This window comes from Mytilus galloprovincialis, chromosome 6 (genome assembly GCF_965363235.1).
Source record: "Mytilus galloprovincialis chromosome 6, xbMytGall1.hap1.1, whole genome shotgun sequence".
NCBI lineage: Eukaryota > Metazoa > Mollusca > Bivalvia > Mytilida > Mytilidae > Mytilus > Mytilus galloprovincialis.
The window spans coordinates 46,034,885-46,055,151 of NC_134843.1; the positions used below are offsets into that span (position 1 = coordinate 46,034,885).

Sequence of the window (20,267 nt, forward strand, 5' to 3'; positions counted from 1 at the left end):
GCTCGACATAGGGATTGTGATCTAGCAGTGGCGGCAGCGTTAGCGAACTTCTTTAAAGCTTTATATTTTGGAAGGTGGAAGACCTGGATGCTTCATACTTTGTATATAGATGCCTCAAAGTTAAGAATTTTTGTAATGTTAAATTCTCTCTTATTATAAGTAATAGGATATATATATTTGGTATGTGCGTACCTTGCAAGGCCCACATGCCCATCAAACAATTTTCACTTGACCTCGACCTCATTTCATGGATCAGTGAACAAGGTTAAGTTTTGGTGGTCAAATCCATATCTCAGATACTATAAGCAGTAGGTCTAGTATATTCGTTGTATGGAAGGACTGCTGGGTGTACAAGTCCAACTGGCAGGTGTCATCTGACCTTGACTTCATTTTCATGGTCCAGTGGTGATAGTTAAGTTTTTGTGATATGGTCTGTTTTTCTTATACTATGTGCAATAGGTTTACTATATTTGGTGTATGGAATGATTGTAAGATGTACATGTCTGGCTGACAGGTGTCATCTGACCTTGACCTAATTTTCATGGTTCAGTGGTCAAAATTAAGTTTTTGAGTTTTGGTCAATTTTTCTAATACTATATGCAATAGGTCAACTATATTTGGTGTATGGAAATATTTTATGATTTATATGTCAGTTGCACAGGTTTTTTTTTACCTTTATCTCATTTTCATGGTTCATTGCTAAGTGTTAAGTATTTGTGTTTGGTCTGTTTTTCTTTAATTTATAAGCAATAGGTCAACTTTATTTGTTGTATAGAAGAATTGTTAGCTGTACATGTCTGCCTGGCATGGTTCATCTGACCTTGACCTCATTTTCATGGTTCATTGACCAATGTTTAGTTTTCTTGGTTAATGTTGAGTTTATGTGACAGTTATAATAAAGCTTTATATTTAGGACTATCAACATAATATCAATGATTAGTAAAGTAGGCGAGACATTTTAGCATGTGCACTCTTGTTTTAATAATAAGAGAAAAGATTTCTTCTTTTTCCAGTACATCAGATTTTAGAGGACCACACACAGATGGCAGCTACACCCCAAGCTATGTCAGACCTTCAGGCTCTTGCATCAGCTTTGCTTGAAACTGTCAATGATAAAAACTTAGCTTTGTCTCATCAAAGAAAAACAAACAAGTAAGTAAATAATTAAATATGAAAAGTGTGTGTGAGGCTGTGATTTTTAGGCCATAAAAAAGAATACATTAGTTTGCCCTTACCCTACCTATCCAGAAAAAAGATTCCTATCAGTACTCAAAATACTTTACTGCCCTGATGTTTGAAATTGATTCTTTTGTCGCAGAAAGCTTGACATAGGGATAGTGATCCGGCGGTGGCGGCGTTAGCTTACTTCTTCAAAGCTTTTAATTTTAGAAGGTGGAAGACCTAGATGCTTCATACTTTGTATATGGATACCTCATGATACGAAGTTTCCGTAAGTCACATGTCCAATGTCCTTGACCTCATTTTCATGGTTTAGTGACTACTTGAAAAAAAGTTAAGATTTTTGTAATGTTAAATTCCCTCTTATTATAAGTAATAGGATAACTATATTTGGTATGTGTGTACCTTGCAAGGTCCTCATGCTTGTCAGACAGTTTTCATTTGACCTCAACCTAATTTCATGGATCAGTGAACAAGGTTAAGTTTTGGAGGTCAAATCCATATCTCAGATTCTATAAGCAATAGGTCTATATAAAAAAAAGAAAATGTGGTATGATTGCCAATGAGACAACTGTCCACAAGAGACCAAAATGACACATACATTAACAGCTATATGTCACCATACTGCCTTCAACAATGAGCAAAGCCCATACCGCATAGTCAGCTATAAAAGACCCCCATATGACAATGTAAAACAATTCAAACTAGAAAACTAACTTCCTTATTTATATAAAAAAAAATGAATATTTGGTGTATGGAATGACTAGGCTGTACATTGCAAACTGGCATCTGACCTTGACCTCATTTCCATGGTTCAGTGGTTATAGTTAAGTTTTTATATGACTGAAAAATTGGTTGTATATTGGTATCACAGCGTTGTCTGCGGCGTTGTCAGCGTTGTACGAAGACAGATTGTTTCCGGATAACAACTTTTGAATACGTAAAATGAAATCAATAAAATTTTAACATAATGTCTATAACCATTAAAGGAAGCTGCGGATTGATTTTGGGGGTTATGGTCCCAAAAGTTTAGAAATTAACAGTCTAGGAATAAAGGGCAAAATAGGGGCCAAAACAAGCATTTTTCTAGTTTCAAGTCAATAACTTGTGTGTAACTGTACTGTGTATGGATCTCTCTGTCAAAATGACAGGGTTAGGGGGGGGGGGGGGGGTGGGAGTGTATTTGTTTACAATTTTTTTTCTTCTTCTTCAAATTTCTCAAATTCTACATTTTTGAAAAGTTTAAAGAAGAAATCTTTAATTGCACAATATTAAGCAATAGATTTGTAAGATCTTGACATTGTTTTGTGTCAGAAACTCATATTATGTCAAAAATTTGATCGCAATCCAAATTCAGAGCTGTATCAAGCTTTAATGAGGTCTTATAAAGCTGCATCCTGCAGAGCACCTGGTTGTGTTTTGGTCTGTTTGTCTTATACTGTATGTTATAGGTCTACTATATTTGGTGTATGGAATGATTGTAAGGTGTACACGTCTAGCTGACAGGTGTTATCCGACCTTGACCTCATTTTCATGGTTCAGTGGTCAAAGTTAAGTTTTGAGTTTTGGTCTTTTTTCTTATACTATATGCAATGGAAATATTTTATGATCTATATGTCAGTCGCACAGGTTTTATTTGACACTGACCTCATTTTCACGGTTAATTGCACTGTGTTAAGTGTTTGTGTTTTGGTCTGTTTTTCTAAAACTATAAGCAATAGGTCAACTATACCTGTTGTATGAAAGAACTGTTAGCTGTACATGCCTGCCTGGCATGGTTCATCTGACCTTGACATCATTTTCATGGTTCATTGGTCACTGTTTAGTTTTCATGGTTAATGTGAAGTTTATGTGACAGTTTTACAGTACAAAGCTTTATATATATAGGACTGTCAACATAATATCAATGATTAGTAAAGAAGGCGAGACATGTCAGCGTGTGCACTCTTGTTTAAGTCAGATATAATAACATGTAGGCATGAAGACTAAAAAACATCTGACACTCTAATTGATGAAAGAAAGAAAAGAAAGTCCCTACCAACCTACCGACTATCTCTACCTTAGGCATGTTAGGGTAGGGTTTTGACAAACCAAAATATTTATAAGTGTGGTCTTACTTAAAAGGGACAACAAGAAATATATTATATTAAACAGAACAAAAGACAAAATTTTACATGAACAAGCAACACCTCCAGAGAATAGACATACACACAAAGTCAAAAGATGGCAAATGAGTGGTTGTATTTTGTTGCTGTATATCATGAAAAATAAAAATTGAGAATGGAAATGGGGAAGATGTTAGAGAGACAACAATGCGACCAAAGAGCAGATAACAGGTGAAGGTCACCAATGGGTCTTCAATGCAGCGACAAAATTTGATTTTCATTTATTGTTTTGAACATACATTAAGCCGTTTTCTTGTACAGATTTGAGAGAACTTGTAATAATAGAAAACTAGATTGATCAAATCACAACAAACTGATAACTCATGTGTCCAAGACCATAATAACAATCAACCCTTCCAAAGGATTTAGTCTAAAGATGACTTTTTATACCTGCCAACTTTTGAAAATCTCCATGGGGGTTTAATTGTGTGACAACAATTTTAAATGTTGAATACAGATGTGGCATTTTTTAATCGTGCTCTTTTGTGCGCTAGTAAAAAAGAGGGTCATATCTGTTTTATATGGGTGATGAGCTTATAAGCTTTTCTTGTTTTGCATGATTTTAGTACTTATATTTTTGTGAAGAAAAAATGAACATGTAGCTAGAATACCGGTAGCAGGATATAGCTTCTTCAATAGACACAAGAATATTAAAGTGATTGTTAATATCAAATATAAAAATATATGCACATAGAAAGAAATATATATCTGATTCCTTGTGAAAAATAAAAGATAGAACATTCTCCTTTAATTGATTTTGTAATTTAATTACAAGAATAAGAATGACAACATGTATGATCTATTACCTTCAGTGTATTATCCATAAGCTACTGTTAAGTATGTTTATGGTAGAACTGGATCTTTGAATTTTGTCAATCAGTCATGATTTACTTTTTAAGCTGTGTAAGAAACCAACTTGCAGTTGAAAATTGGTCCGACATGATCACCATTACAATTCTCAGTTCCAAACAAGTTCAAAATTTAGCACATTTGCAGTTGAAAATACCCAAAGATCAGGTGAAAAAATTAATAGCTGATCACGGTTGTCTTCCTTGGGAAAAGATTGGGGAAAGTTCATAAGACCACAGACCTGGCACAATTAATTTCCCAATCATTTCTTTATAACGTTTTTTTTTTCTGTGAAATAAAAAAAAAAAAAAAATACACTGTGAATTTTAATTTTTTTCTGTTTTGTGTAATGTTTAACCAAGGAATAGATTACCTTAGGCGGATTTCGCACAACCTTCTGGAATTTTGGGTCCTCAATGCTCTTCAACTTGTATTTGTTTGGTTTTATAACTATTTTGATCTGAGAGTCACTAATGAGTCTTATGTAGACGAAACGCGCGTCTGCCGTATTAAATTATAATTCTGGTACCTTTGATAACTAAAGCACAAGTCTCACATTATTTTATGTCCACTTTGAAGGAAAATACTTACTGTATAGTTCATTAAATTAGCCAAAACACATCCCTACTGGTATGGACAAGTCAATAGATATTCCAAAAACTATAAATTTTACCTTTGCAACTGGACTAATCACACATTCCCACAACTGAATAGTTAAAATAATGCATCTAACAATTCATATTAACTCTTTTATTTTATTTCCACCCTATAAAAACTAAGAAATCAGGAAGGCAGAGAATGAAAAAAAGAAAAAAAAACACCTTAACTTAACTATATTCGTGGACAAACAGGGTCATTAATTGTGGTGTGGGGCCTATTTGGTGTGAAAAACTTGGTATGACATAAGCTTTAGGTATTATGAGACAGATTATCCAGTTTCAAAGCCATATGATATGAATTAAAGAAAATGTGGTCTTTTTTATATCTGAACTTTGGTTGCTGAATTGTGATGTTGAAATAGAAAAAAAATCAACTATCAAATTTTGGCTTAAAAAACTAAGAGATACAAAACTGTGCACTTTTAATGTCCCTAAGTATATGATATCATTTATCTACAGTAAAAGATAGCAAACTGAATCTTAAAAAAATTGGCAAACTTAATTTTCAATGACCATGGGCCAAAAAATAGAGGTTTTCAAATAAAGCGGGGCTGAAATATGAAATGTAATATTTTCCACAAAAAACAATTTTCAGAAGTTATTAAAAGTTAGAAAAAAACATCTTCTATTACAAATGTACTTTTCATGGAAATAAAGGTTTCAAATAGCATAACACATGACAATGAAATGGTCTTAAGGGATGTCAAGCTTAAAAAATAAATGATATGGGAGATGGACATATGCTTCTATTTGCTCAAATCTTTGCTGAGATAAGATGAAACATGACACCTGGATGTAACAAGACATTTGCTTTCAACTTTATATTTAGATATTATGATCTGATGCCAAGTTTATTCATTTAACTGTTGAAAACCTGCATGAAATTTCAGCCTCAAAGGCTGAACCCCTAGCTAGTCAACAGAAGAAAATAAAGGTAGTCTTGAATTTTTTTTATTTCTGGTAAATGTATAGAAAAAAATAATTTGACTCATCACTGAAGAGAAGAAAAATTGTTTGTTTTAAAAAAATGACAGAAAAAAATATTTGTTCACTTATTTAAAACATGATTGATTGATTGATTGTTGGTTGCTTTACGCCGCATTAGCACATAAAGGCTATATCGCGGCGATTTAAAACGTAAAAAATATAGTTGGACATCATGTATTTTTACAACTGAAAGAGAAGAAAAAACTCTGACTGAAAAAAGACAGGGTATTATAAGGTTTGATTCTATTATTGTCAAGCTTGTGACTTATTATCGTCGCCAAAGCAAGACACAGTGATTCTTCATTCCGGCTGCAGCATCCAGAAAATTTCACTCTTTGGTTAAAGGTTTTGAAACTCGGACAGAAGCTTGTTATGTTCTAAATCACTTAATAGCATATTTTGCATCAAATCTATATAGTATCACTATCAGTATAAAATTTCTATGATTTATAATATCAGTAACCCAATAGTCATCTACCTAGGAGTTCGACCATACTCAATATGAAGTTGCATTCACAAAGTAAGTTGAAGTTCAACTAAAACTATTCAGTATTCAGCAACACAAAGGCAAAATTAAATGAGTGCCAATGAGACAACTCTCCATATGTACATGTATTTATATATATTTGTGCCACTTGACATTAAACTCTAATCTATCATCATAATCATGAAATGTACATTAATTTCAGAGCTCTATCAACATTACTTTAAAAATTAGAATGTAATATGCTGTTTGTTATTAGATTCCTATAGTATAGATACAGCCATTCTTCTATAGAATGGCTACAATATGATTTTGATTTGATCTTGACCTCATTTCATGTTAAGTTTTCGTGGTCCAGTCCATATATTAGCTACAAATTACTATAAGCCGGCGTTTTGCATTTGCGCCGATTTTTCTTTCATTTGCGCATATATTTTTTTCCATTTGTGCCAATTTTTGCACAGGTAAATTACAAGTAAGTTACAGGTGAATAGATATAAGAAGATGTGGATAAGAAGATGTGGTATGAGTGCCAATGAGACAAATCTTATTTTTATATATCATTAAAGACCATTTTTTGTTAGCCAGTTGTACAAATGTTATGAAGTATCAATCATAACATGGATATAACTGTATTGAACTCTGAAAAGTATTGAAAAAAGTTCAATTCCATGTGATGAATGAGGAATTTTTATAATGATAGAGCATTGATCTGAGTTAACCTCTGTTGATGTAATTTATCACACAAATCTCTAGAAATTGTTTCAACCGCATTTAAAAAATTACTGTCATTTGGAAGTTTAGAACCCACTAGTTTTCTGCAGTCAACAATTGATTGGCTTAATGTTTCCTTATTTTGAAAAAATGAAATCGGCGCAAATGAAAGAATGAAAGTTTTCAAAATCGGCGCAAATGTCATACGCCCCTATAAGCAATAGGTCTACTATACTTAGTGTATTGAACGATTGTAAGGTGTACATGCCCACTGGCAAGTGTCATCTGACCTTGAAATTATTTTCATGTTTCGGTGGTCATAGTCAAGTTTTTGTGTTTCAGATTTTTGTCTCGCCTTGACGGAGTCAAAAAACAAGACATAGGTGTGCTGTTTCCGGTGACGGCGTCAACAATGTATTAGTGTGTGATTAGGTCTAGTTTATGGTGAACCACAGTGTTAGGTCAATGATATTTGGTATGCAGTTGTTTAAGCATTGGCACATCTTATTTCCATGGAGAATATTTGGTCCTGCCCCTTCAGTCATGGTCTATTGACTTCGAAACGTTTGCTTATTTTACATGTATTAGTTTGTGATTAGGTCAGTTTATGGGGAACCGCAAGTGGTAGGTCAATGATATTTGGTATGCAGTTATTATAAGCATTGGCATATCTCATTTCCATGGAGATAATTTGGCTCCAACCCCTTAGTCATGGTCTATTGACTTTTAAAAATTTTCAAAGTTATCATGTATTAGGTTCTGACTAGGTCAGTTCAAGTGAAACCATTAGTGGTAGGTCAATGTTAATTGGTATTCAGTTGTATAAGCATTGGCACATCTCAATTTCCATGGAAAATATTTGGCCTCGCCCCTCAGTCACAGTCTAATGACTTTGAAACTTATCTTAGTTTACATGTATTAGTTTGTGATTGGATCAGTTTCAGATGAACTGCTAATGTTAAGTCAATGATATGTGGTATGCATATTTATTGGCATTTGCAAGTATCGTTTCCAAGGAGATTATATAGCCCCACCCCCTCTTCATGGTTTATTGACTTTGAAACTTTTACATAGTTTACAAGTTAATGTTAGTATTTAGGTTTGGTAACAACTCATAATAAGTCAATGGTATTTGGTATGCAGTTGTATTAGCATTGGCACATCTCATTTACATGGAGATTGTTGAGCCATGTAATTCAGTCATGGTTCATTGACTTTAAATATTTCCATAACTTTTGTAAGATGTAAATATTGCTATTTTGATTTCAACATTTGCATAATCAAAATTACAAAAAGGCGAGACATATCTCTGTGATAACAGTTTATTTTTCTTATAACTATATTTGGTATATGGAAATATTTAAGTAAATGTAGATGTCAGTCTTGTAGATTTTATTTGATCTTGACCTCATTTTCACAGTTAATCTCTCAGTGTTTTTATACGACCGCAAACATTTTTAATTTTTTGGTCGTATATTGCTATCACGTTGGTGGCGTCGTCCTGCGTCGTCGTCGTCGTCGTCGTCGTCTTTGTCGTCGACCGAATACTTTTAGTTTTCGCACTCTAACTTTAGTAAAAGTGAATAGAAATCAATGAAATTTTAACACAAGGTTTATGACCACAAAAGGAAGGTTGGGATTGATTTTGGGAGTTTTGGTCCCACGCACTATAACTTTAGTTTAAGTGAATAGAAATCTATGAAATTATGACTCAAGGTTTATGACCACAAAAGGACGGTTGAGATTGATTTTAGGAGTTTTTGTCCCAACAGTTTAGGAATTAGGGGCCAAAAAGGGCCCAAATAAGCATTATTCTTGGTTTTCGTTTAATAACTTTAGTATAAGTAAATAGAAATAAATGAAATTTAAACACAAGGTTTATGACCATAAAGGGAAGGTTGGGTTTGATTTTGGGAGTTTTGGTCCCAACAGTTTAGGAATAAGGGGCCCAAAGGGTCCAAAATTAAACTTTGTGTGATTTCATCAAAAATTGAATAATTGGGGTTCTTTGATATGCCAAATCTAACTGTGTATGTAGATTTTTAATTTTTGGTCCAGTTTTCAAACTGGTCTACATTAAGGTCCAAAGGGTCCAAAATTAAACTAAGTTTGATTTTAACAAAAATTAAATTCTTGGGCTTATTTGATATGCTTTATCTAAACATGTACTTTGATTTTTGATTATTGGCCCAGTTTTCAAGTTGGTCCAAATCAGGATTCCATATCAAGTATTGTGCATTAGCAAGAAATTTTCAAATGCACAGTATTGCACAATAGCAAGAAATATCTAATTGCACAATATTGTGCAATAGCAATTAATTTTCAATTGGAGTTATTTTTCTTTGTATAGAATAGTAGTTGATAATATATGTTGGAAATTTGCCAGACATGACTATGATGTCATTTTTTATTTTTATTTGCCAATAACTTTATGTAAATAACTTCATTGGAAATTTGCCAATATAAAATGTTGCTGATGAAGCTTTTTAGCTCACCTGGCCCGAAGGGCCAAGTGAGCTTTTCCCATCACTTGGCGTCCGTCGTCCGTCGTCCGTCGTCGTCGTCGTCGTCGTCGTCGTCTGTCGTCGTTAACTTTTACAAAAATCTTCTCCTCTGAAACAACTGGGCCAAATTAAACAAAACTTGGCCACAATCATCATTGGGGTATCTAGTTTAAAAAATGTGTGGCGTGACCCGGCCAACCAACCAAGATGGCCACCATGGCTAAAAATAGAACAGGGGTAAAATGCAGTTTTTGGCTTATAACTCAAAAACCAAAGCATTTAGAGCAAATCTGACAGGAGTAAAATTGTTTAACAGGTCAAGATCTTTCTGCCCTCAAATTTTCAGATGAATCCGACAACCCGTTGTTGGGTTGCTGCCCCTGAATTGGTAATTTTAAAGAATTTTTGTTGTTTTTGGTTATTATCTTGAATATTATTATAGATAGAGATAAACTGTACACAGCAATAATGTTCAGCAAAGTTAGATATACAAATAAGTCAACAAGACCAAAATGGTCAGTTGACCCCTTTAGGAGTTATTGACCTTTATAGTCAATTTTTAACCATTTTTCGTAAATCTTAGAAATCTTTTACAAAAATCTTCTCCTCTGAAACTACTGGGCCAAATTAATCCAAACTTGGCCACAATCATCTTTGGGGTATCTAGTTTAAAAAATGTGCGGCGTGACCCGGCCAACCAACCAAGATGGCCGCCATGGCTAAAAATAGAACATAGGGGTAAAATGCAGTTTTTGGCTTATAACTCAAAAACCAAAGCATTTAGAGAAATCTGACATGGGATATAAGTGTTTATCAGGTCAAGATCTACCTGTCCTGAAATTTTCAGATGAATTTGACAACCTGTTGTTAGGTTGCTGCCCCTGAATTGGTATTTTTAAGGAAATTTTGCTGTTTTTGGTTATTATCTTGAATATTATTATAGATAGAGATAAACTGTAAGCAGCAATAATGTTCAGCAAAGTAAGATTTACAAATACGTCAACATGAACGAAATGGTCAGTTGACCCCTTTAGGAGTTATTGCCCTTTATAGTCAAATTTTAACCATTTTTTCGTAAATCTTAGTAATCTTTTACAAAAATCTTCTCCTCTGAAACTACTGGGCCAAATTAAACCAAACTTGGCCACAATCATCATTGGGGTATATTGTTTAAAAAATGTGTCCGGTGACCCTGCCAATCAACCAAGATGGCCGCCATGGCTAAAAATAGAACATGGGGGTAAAATGAAGTTTTTGGCTTATAACTCAAAAACCAAAGCATTTAGAGCAAATCTGACACGGTTTAATTGTTTATCAGGTCAAGATCTATCTGCCCTGAAATTTTCAGATGAGTCAGACAACCCGTTGTTGGGTTGCTGCCCCTGAATTGGTAATTTTAAGGAAATTTTGCTGTTTTTGGTTATTATCTTGAATATTATTATAGAGATAAACTGTAAACAGCAATAATGTTCAGCATCGTAAGATTTACAAATAAGTCAGCACGATCGAAATGGTCAGTTGACCCCTTTAGGAGTTATTGCCCTTAAAAGTCAATTTTTAACCATTTTTCGTAAATTTTAGTAATCTTTTACAAATATCTTCTCCTAAAACTACTGGGCCAAATTAATCCAAACTTGGCCACAATCTTCTTTGGGGTATTTAATTTAAAAAAATGTGTCCGGAGACCCGGCCATCCAACCAAAATTACTGCCACGGATAAAAATAGAACATAGGGGTAAAATGCAGTTTTTGGCTTATAACTTAAAAACCGAAGCATTTACAGAAAATCTGATAGGGTTAAATTGTCTATCAGGTCAAGATCTATCTGCCCTGATATTTTCACATCGATCGGACAACCCGTTGTTAGTTTACTGCCCTGAATTTGTAATTTTAAGGAAATTTTGCCGTTTTTTGTTATTATCTTGAATGTTATTATAGATAGTGATAAACTGTAAACAGCAATAATGTTCAGCAATACAAGATCTACAAATAAGTTTTCATGACCAAAATAGTCAATTGACCCCTTAAGGAGTTATTGCCCTTTATAGTTAATTTTTAGCATTTTTCATAAATGTTTGTAAATTTTTAGAAAATATTTTCCACTGTAATTACTGGGCCAAGTTCATTATAGATAGAGATAATTGTAGCAACAAGAATGTTCAGTAAAGTAAGATCTACAAACACATCACCATCAACAAAACACAATTATGTCATGAATTTATCTGTGTCCATTGTTTAATATGCACATAGACCAAGGTGAGCGACACAGGCTCTTGAGAGCCTCTACTTTTCCTTATCTTATCTAAAATGTTTTTAGATAATGTATGTTGGACATTTGCCAGACATGACTATGATGTCATTTTCTATTTTTATTTGCCAAAAACTTTATGTAAATAACTTCATTGGAAATTTGCCAATATAAAATGTTGCTGATGAAGTTTTTTTTATTGTTTTATACAATAAACAATGTATATTCACTTTTACTACCAACCAATCTTTACCATTCATTGCAAACTCCATTAGAAATTTGAATTGATATCAGTTTTGGAAAAATGGAAACGGGGATGTGAAAAAAAATGGGGGGGGGGGGGGGGTTAAATTTTTCTCATTTCAGATTTCATAAATAAAAGGAAAATTTCTTCAAACATTTTTTTGAGAGGATTGATATTCAACAGCATAGTGAATTGCTCAAAGGTAAAAAAAAAATTTTAAGTTCATTAGACCACATTCATTCTGTGTCAGAAACCTATGCTGTGTCAACTATTTAATTTTAGATTTAAATAAGTTTGAAGAAGAAATCTTTAATTGATTTGTAAAATCTTGACATTTGTTTTGTGTAAAAAAAAAACATGTAATGTCAAAAATTTGATCACAATCCAAATTCAGAGCTGTATCACGCTTGAATGTTTTGTCCATACTTGCCCCAACTGTTCAGGGTTCGACCTCTGCGGTCGTATAAAGCTGCGCCCTGCGGAGCACCTGGTTATGTTTTGATCTGGTTTTTTATCTCACCTGGCCCGAAGGTCCAACTGAGCTTTTCTCATCACTTGGCGTCTGTCATCTGTCGTCCGTCGTCGTTAACTTTTTATATTTTGAACTTCTTCTAGAGAACCACTGAATGGAATGAAACCAAACATGGCATAAATGTTCCTTATGAGGTGTTGACCACGTGTTGTTACTTTGTAGCCGATCCATCATCCAAGATGGCCGCCAGCGGGGGACTTAGTTTAACATAGGACCCTATGGAAAATGCATACAAATGACTTCTTTTAGAGAACCACTGAATGGAATGAAACCAAACATAGCATGAGTGTTCCTTATGAGGTGCTGACCAAGTGTTGTTACTTTGTCGTCGATCAAACATCCAAGATGGTCGCCAGCGGGTGACTTAGTTTAACATAGGACTCTATTGGAAATGCATACAAATGACTTCTTTTAGAGAACCACTGAATGGAATAAAACCAAACATAGCATGAATGTTCCTTATGAGGTGCTGACAAAGTGCTGTTACTTTGTCGCCTATCCAACATCCAAGATTGCCGCCAGCGGGGGACTTAGTTTTACATAGGACCCTACGGGAAATGCATACAAATGACTTCTTTTAGATAACCACTGAATTGAATGAAACCAAACATAGACTGAATGCTCTTTATGAGGTGATGACCAAGTGTTGTTACTTTGTAGCCGATCCATCATCCAAGATGGCCGCCAGCCACCAGCCCAGTAGTCAACACTTCGGTGTTGATATGAATATCAATAATGTGGTCATTTTTATAAATTTCCTGATTCCCAAACTTTGAATTTTTGAAAAAACTAAGGATTTTCTTATCCCAGGCATAGATTACCTTAGCCGTATTTGGCACAACTTTTTGGAATTTTGGATCCTCAATGCTCTTCAACTTTGTACTTGTTTGGCTTTATAAATATTTTGACATGAGCGTCACTGATGAGTCTTATGTAGACGAAACGCGCGTCTGGCGTACAAAATTATAATCCTGGTACCTTTGATAACTAATTAGGTTAGCATAGCACCCTATGGGAAATACATACAAATGTCTTCTTTTAGAGAACCACTGCATGGAATGAACCAAATATAGCATGAATGTTCCTTTTGAGATGCTGACCAAGTGTTATTACTTTGTCGCCCATCCAACATCCAAGATGGCCGTCAGCGAGAGACTTAGTTTAACATAGGACCCTATGGGAAATGCATACAAATGACTTCTTTTTAGAAAATCACAGAATGGAATGGCATATTACCTTTTTTAAACCAAATCTGATCTTTTTTTATATGATTTCAAAAACCAAAGTAGATTCAGGTGAGCGATACAGGCTCTTGAGAGCCTCTTGTTTTTAAAGCAATAGGTCAACTATATTTGTTGTATGGAAGGATTGTAAGGTGTTGGTCAATGTCAAGTTTTCATGTTTAAAGTTTGTTTCTTATGTACTACATTGTTATAAGCAATACGTAAACTATATTTAATGCAGATATTGATTTTAAAAGTTGTACATGTCTGTATGTCATTATACATCTAACCTTGACATAATTTTCAAGGTTCATTGGTCAATGTTTAGTTTTCTTGGTTAAGTTTGTTTCTTAGAAACTACAAGTAATATGTCAACTATATTTGGTGAAATGAATATGATTGTAAGGTGTATATGTTTTTCTCGTTCAGTCTATCTGTCCTTGCCATCATTTTCTTGGATCGTGTTAAGTTTATGTAGTAAAGCTTTATTATTAGGACTATCAACATATTAATATCAATGGTTAGTAAAGAAGGCGAGATATTTCAGCTTGTGCACTCTTGTTAAAATAGCTAAAGGGTTGTTGTTCTTTTTCAGAATTTTAGGGAATAGAGTTTCAGAACTAGAAAAAAAGATCAAGACATTAGAAGTTGCTGGATTATGGAATGTACCATGTGTGTGTTACAACTAAATGAGTATTTACTGTTACAATCAGAGTTATGTCCTATAAGGGTACTAACATTGCACTTGGTTACTTACTCTCGCAAATTAAAATTTTAACATGATTTTGGTATTCATGAATAGGTTGCATACGATTTTGATTATCTTCCCAACTTCAATCGAGGTTCTAGAAAATTGATTTACATAGGATCTGAACTGGAAAACACATTTAATAGCAAAGTTTTCTTGAATAATACTAATGTTACTTATTTTACTAGATACGATTCATGGTGGTCAAACTGCACATTTGATTGCATCTACATATAACAGGCTATTATTTGATCTTGGAATTATTTTTTATTATAGAATATATATGAATAATTTGCATAATTTCTTGTGCTTAGAATTTTTAATGAATTCCATGTTTATTTGGTATTAAAATGTTTTGAGCGGTTCATAACACTTTCTATACAATGTATTTTGTATAGATAGTGTTGTGCACGGCACAGTTCATTCTATTGATAATGTTCAATCTTATTTGTAATAGAAATTTCTGTATGCGCAGCACAGAACATTAAAGCACAGAATAAACATGGAATTTTTTTAAAATTTCAAGAACAAGAAATTATGCAAATTCCATAATTTAAAATAATTCCAAGTTCAAATGATAGGCTGTTATATGGTGGTTATCTACAAGTTGAAGGTTTAACCCAATGAAATTGTATAGATGAATGCGTATTCGGGATCGGCCATTCCACGCTCACACAAGTTTTTGGTTATATGTCCGATACTTTTTGGTCCACCCATAACATATAAAAATCTACAGTGAAAAAGTTTGTAGCCACCTATTTTCCAACACCTATTTGTTTTCCCCTATACCACATTTCCGATGTTTTTCTTTTTGTCATTAATCTTACCATCACCAGGAAAAGAAGTGTAGAAATATTGTCTAAAGAAAAATTATTTTCTTTTACCATTTGGATAAAAGATAAAAAAAAAATCACTAGCCAAATTAAGTTTTTAAGATTTTGAAATCGTAAAGAATAGTAGTGTCATCGCCTTTTTGTCTGCTTGAAGCTCTACTTTAATTTGATGTTAAAATGCCGTAGAGTGTTTCATTGGAGAGAGTAATCGAATCCATTTTGGAGTGAGTGCTTTTTGTGGCGTGCACGAGTGCTTTTGAAAGGAACCTGATAAAGAATTTGATGCCAATGATGAAGTGTGACTGTTGGTGGCTTCGGCCAAATCTTATACGGAGCTCTCTTCTATGATTTTCCTCCATGTTTCGGTGTATTGAGCCACAGTCGTGAATTTTTCTGACCATGATAGTGACTGAAAAGAAAAAGAAATCATTTTCCAGCTTTAAAACAAAATATTTTGAGTCATTTTTTACTATTTATGAAATGAAAACACATGTCTAAAAAAAAACCAGGCAAAATGAAGTACCTTCAGTTTGTAATGTGTTATCATAATATAATAGATGTGTTTGTAGTAAAATGTATAAGATAAACCCCTATTTATATGCAAATCTATTCCTTTTTTATCAAAAGCCTCTACCCCTTGAGACACAAACTTTGACACCCAAGCGACACTTTATATTTTGATGAAAAACTAGTTTTAAAACCAACAATTAATTTTAAGTAAGATTAGCTGGCATTTTATAAAATTCCATGAAAGGAATTCAATTCTATATAAATGATACAGGTAGAAGTCGTCTAAAATAGTTTTTTATCCAGAAATTTGCAGAAAACTAGGGAGAGGTGTTTGAGAAAACAGAGCACTGAAAACGACTGCTTCTGCTTGCAGGAAATAGATTATATATCAGTTCCTTCTGTGCAATACATAATGTGGTACTAAGAGTTTTAAAAAAAGAAATTTTGATACTTGAACTTACTTTGATAGTTTTTCGTCACTTCGAAATTGCCACCTCGTGTCAAAAATAGCCGACACTCCGCATGTGGCGTTCTACACGGTGATCTTTGTCATTTCAAAATTCTTGAATCGTAAATTGTCAATTTGTATATTGATGTTTTGTAATCCTGGTACCTTTGATAACTATTTAAACCACTGGATCTATGCCACTGCTGGTGGACGTTGACAGCCCAGTAGTCAACACTACGGTGTTGACATGAATAACAGTAATGTGGTCATTTTTATAAATTTCCTGTTTACAAAACTTTTAATTTTTCGAAAAACTAAGGATTTTTTTTTATCCCAGGCATAGATTACCTTAGCCGTATTTGGCACAACTTTTTTGAATTTTGGATCCTCAATGCTCTACAACTTTGAACTTGTTTGGCTTTATAAATATTTTGATATGAGCGTCACTAATTAGTCTTATGTAGATGTAACGCGTGTCTGCCGTACTAAATTATACTAAACTATTGTCACTTGTAGATTCGTTAAATGTCAATATGTGAAGTGTCGATGTGTGAAATGTCATCATTGTATTATGCTAACAATCATTATGACGACAGATGGCGCCCAGTTTCTTCTTCGGTGTATAAGCCTCCTGTAAGTAGGGGCACGGCCATAGGGAACGTATACATTAGTTATTTAAATCAATTATGTTCGGCACATGTATATAAAAAAACAAGTAGATAAATACATTGTTTGTTTTATATGGCTTGTATTCCAGGGATTCGATTTTATATAGAGGTGACCTCAAATAAACATGTTTGTTTACTGTACTGGTCACCAAACCTGTGATGGGGTGTTTCACTTCCTGTATTAAGGTATATATAGATATGTCGCTCAAATGGGCTTCCTTGTCATCTTCGCAAATATAAATAACTGCCACTTTCTACTTAATATTTGACAGGGTCAAAATTAGACTAAATATATACATGAAATATAAGACGGTGCTGGAAAATTTATACTTATATTGTTCTGGGCCACAAAGGAGTAGGTTCAGTAAGACCACTTTTTGGCCCCAAAATATAGCAGTTTTACAAAATTGTTAAAATGTAAACCTTTAGTTATTTATTGGACAGTAGAATGCTTCTGCTACATAAATATGGGCTGTTTTTGACAATACAATACACATATATCCGGTACTAGCACCATTAAGTCATGCTGAATTACTGAAATCCTCATAATTCTAGCATTTTAGTTGAATTTTAGACGGTTTTCGTGTAAAACGAAAGTGGCCGCATTCGTGTTCATCCTTAATATTGAAATGTAAGTTGTATTTTATGATAATACATAACATATATAAAGGTTGAAGATGAACACGGATGCGGCCACTTCCATTTTCACCAAAAACCATCTGAAAAGTGACATTTTTCGGCATATTAGGTAAATTTTTCATATTTGAGCTTGAATCGGATCGTTTTTAATGACTAAATCTGTTAAAATCTTTCACATAAACTAATTAATTCAAATAAAATAGACACTTAAGTGTTTAAAAAGTGGTCAAAATCTTTTGTCAGATGAACCTGAAATTTGAGGCCAAAATCGGTCCTTACCGACCCTACTCCTTTTGGACCACATGTATAATGGGAGAAATTGGTTGATATTATTCTTTAATATTATAATCTCAATATGCAAATTTCAGAGAAGAATGTAATTATCTAATGTTTTTTTAACACAAGAAGCAAATGGACGAACATTCTTTATTTACTGGGCTCCGAAATTTTCAGCCCCGAAAAGTGAATGTGATGGTTCTAGTATTTGAAAAAGTCTGAAGAAATCACATAATTGGTCGTTCATTTTAGGTCCGCGTTTAGTTTTTTCTTGTTTCTTTAGATTTTATTACAAAATAGTACATATTCAACACAGTTTTAATATATATAGTAAACATTAACTAAGTGACTCATTTAAAATAAAACTTCATTCATTTTGTTTTGCAAAATACAAATTTGATGTAAAACATTTTTATCTTTGACTCGGTCAAATATTAATTAGAAAGTGATAGTAATCTATTTGCGAAGTTGATAAGGAAGCCCATTCCAGCGACACATCTATATATACCTTATTACTTTACCTACTAGATTTATAGAGATACGCTTGGTTAAAGGACTACATGTGGTGATAATGTATATTTGATATAGGGTGTCCTAAAAAAATAAAGGGATAATATAAACCCTACATGATATGTTACCATATGGGGCTAGTAAAGAGTTACTGCCCTTTCAAAACAAAATAAAAAGCAGCGATGTGGCTGCCACAACCCTTTATAAACACAACACGGTGTTGAGGGAAAATCTGAAAGGATTCAACAAACAAAGAAATTAATAATGAAAGGTTCAAATAAGTTCTTAAAACATAATTAAAGCTAACAAGTTTTATTGTTGGCATAACGGAGTTACTGCCCTTGCCAAAAAAAAAAGAAATCTGAAGTGATTCAACAGACGGAGAAATTGATCATATAATGAACGATTGAAATAAAACAATGTTAAAGCTAAAAAGTGGTTATTGTTGTCATTTGTTTTCTGTTTGGACAAATGGAAGTAGGATCTTCATACTAAGTATTGGAGACTTGATCACTTTGATAGGCCGCTAGTCAAAATACCAAATGTGAAGATAGTCGGTCAGATAAATATGTTACACAGCGTGCTAGTGACCTACTACGATAAATATAAGTGTCAGTAAATTCCATTTGGAATTCCATATCGCTCTCACCACATATATGTCGTTTTAGGTCACTAACACACCATGTATCTAATTATACAGGAAGTGATACACCCCATCACAGATGTGGTGACCAGTTCAGTTAACGAACATGCTTATTCGAGTCACCTCTATTATTTATAAAACCGAGTCCCTGGTATACATGACATATAAAACAAACAATGTATTTATCTATTTGTTTTGGTTTTTTTTATATATGTATGTGCTGCATATAATTCATTAAATTACTTATGTATGTGTTCCAGAGCATAAGAATAGTTGGACCGTACGCGTACGGTCTAGTACGAGCCGGATCTTATATGTATTTGGATCAGTATGGATTAATTTTTGCCGACATATCTTTTATTGGCTTTTACAAATCAATATTATTACAATTTGATGAATAAAGTGAATAAGCGAACATTCAATTTAAATTATGTATTTTTAAATTGTTTATATGAATCCTTATTTAAGTTTTTAGTTATTTTATTTCTATAGATTTTTTTTTATAATTTCTTACCAGTATTTTTGTAGATTTTGGTAGTAAAGGCCTCTGCTGGTGGACTATTAGTCCCCGAGTGTATCACCACCCCAGTAGCCAGTACTTCGGTACTGGCATGAAAATACGGATTTTTTTGTGTTATTAAAATTTACTGTTACAAAATGATAGAAATTATTATAAATTAAGGAATGTTTCTTCCTCATGCAAAGCTCTGATTCCTTTCACGGATTTGGCTATACTTTTTGGACCTTTTGGATTATAGCTCTTCATCTTTTATATAAGCTTTGGATTTGAAATATTTTGGCCACGAGCATCACTGAAGAGACATGTATTGGCGAAATGCGCATCTGGTGCAAGAAAATTGGTACCGTTGATTTTGTTCTTAAATATTCTTCAAAAAAATCTTCCAACATTTGGATTACTTCCAATAACTTCAATTTCAATGAGTGAAAATTAATTCCATGTAATTTGCTAAATACAGGAGATTTACAGATTAGAATAACCTGTAATTTTTAAATAGTTAAAAAAAAAAAAAAGTTTTTATTCAATTTACAAGTTAACTTTTAAAATTGATTCGAGATTTCAGTTATCTTATCTGTAATATATATTCTAGTCTAATCAGTAAACTTGACCAACTTCTTAAAATTTGTCAGACCGTACGGGTACGGTTCAAATACTCATATGGTCCGAAACATATATTCCATATGG

The 20,267-nt window shown here is 33.3% G+C and overlaps 1 protein-coding gene across 3 annotated transcripts in view; it reads left to right on the plus strand.

Annotated features, from left to right (window-relative positions):
* Positions 1–20,267, plus strand: part of LOC143079716 (coiled-coil domain-containing protein 149-like) — a 172,144-nt gene that overhangs the window by 135,017 nt on the left and 16,860 nt on the right. For all 3 annotated transcript variants that reach the window (XM_076255250.1, XM_076255248.1, XM_076255249.1), the window contains exons 9-10: positions 1,014–1,152; positions 14,384–14,460. In XM_076255250.1, coding sequence (XP_076111365.1) covers positions 1,014–1,152; positions 14,384–14,460 — 216 coding nt within the window. The remainder of the gene's footprint in view (positions 1–1,013; positions 1,153–14,383; positions 14,461–20,267) is intronic.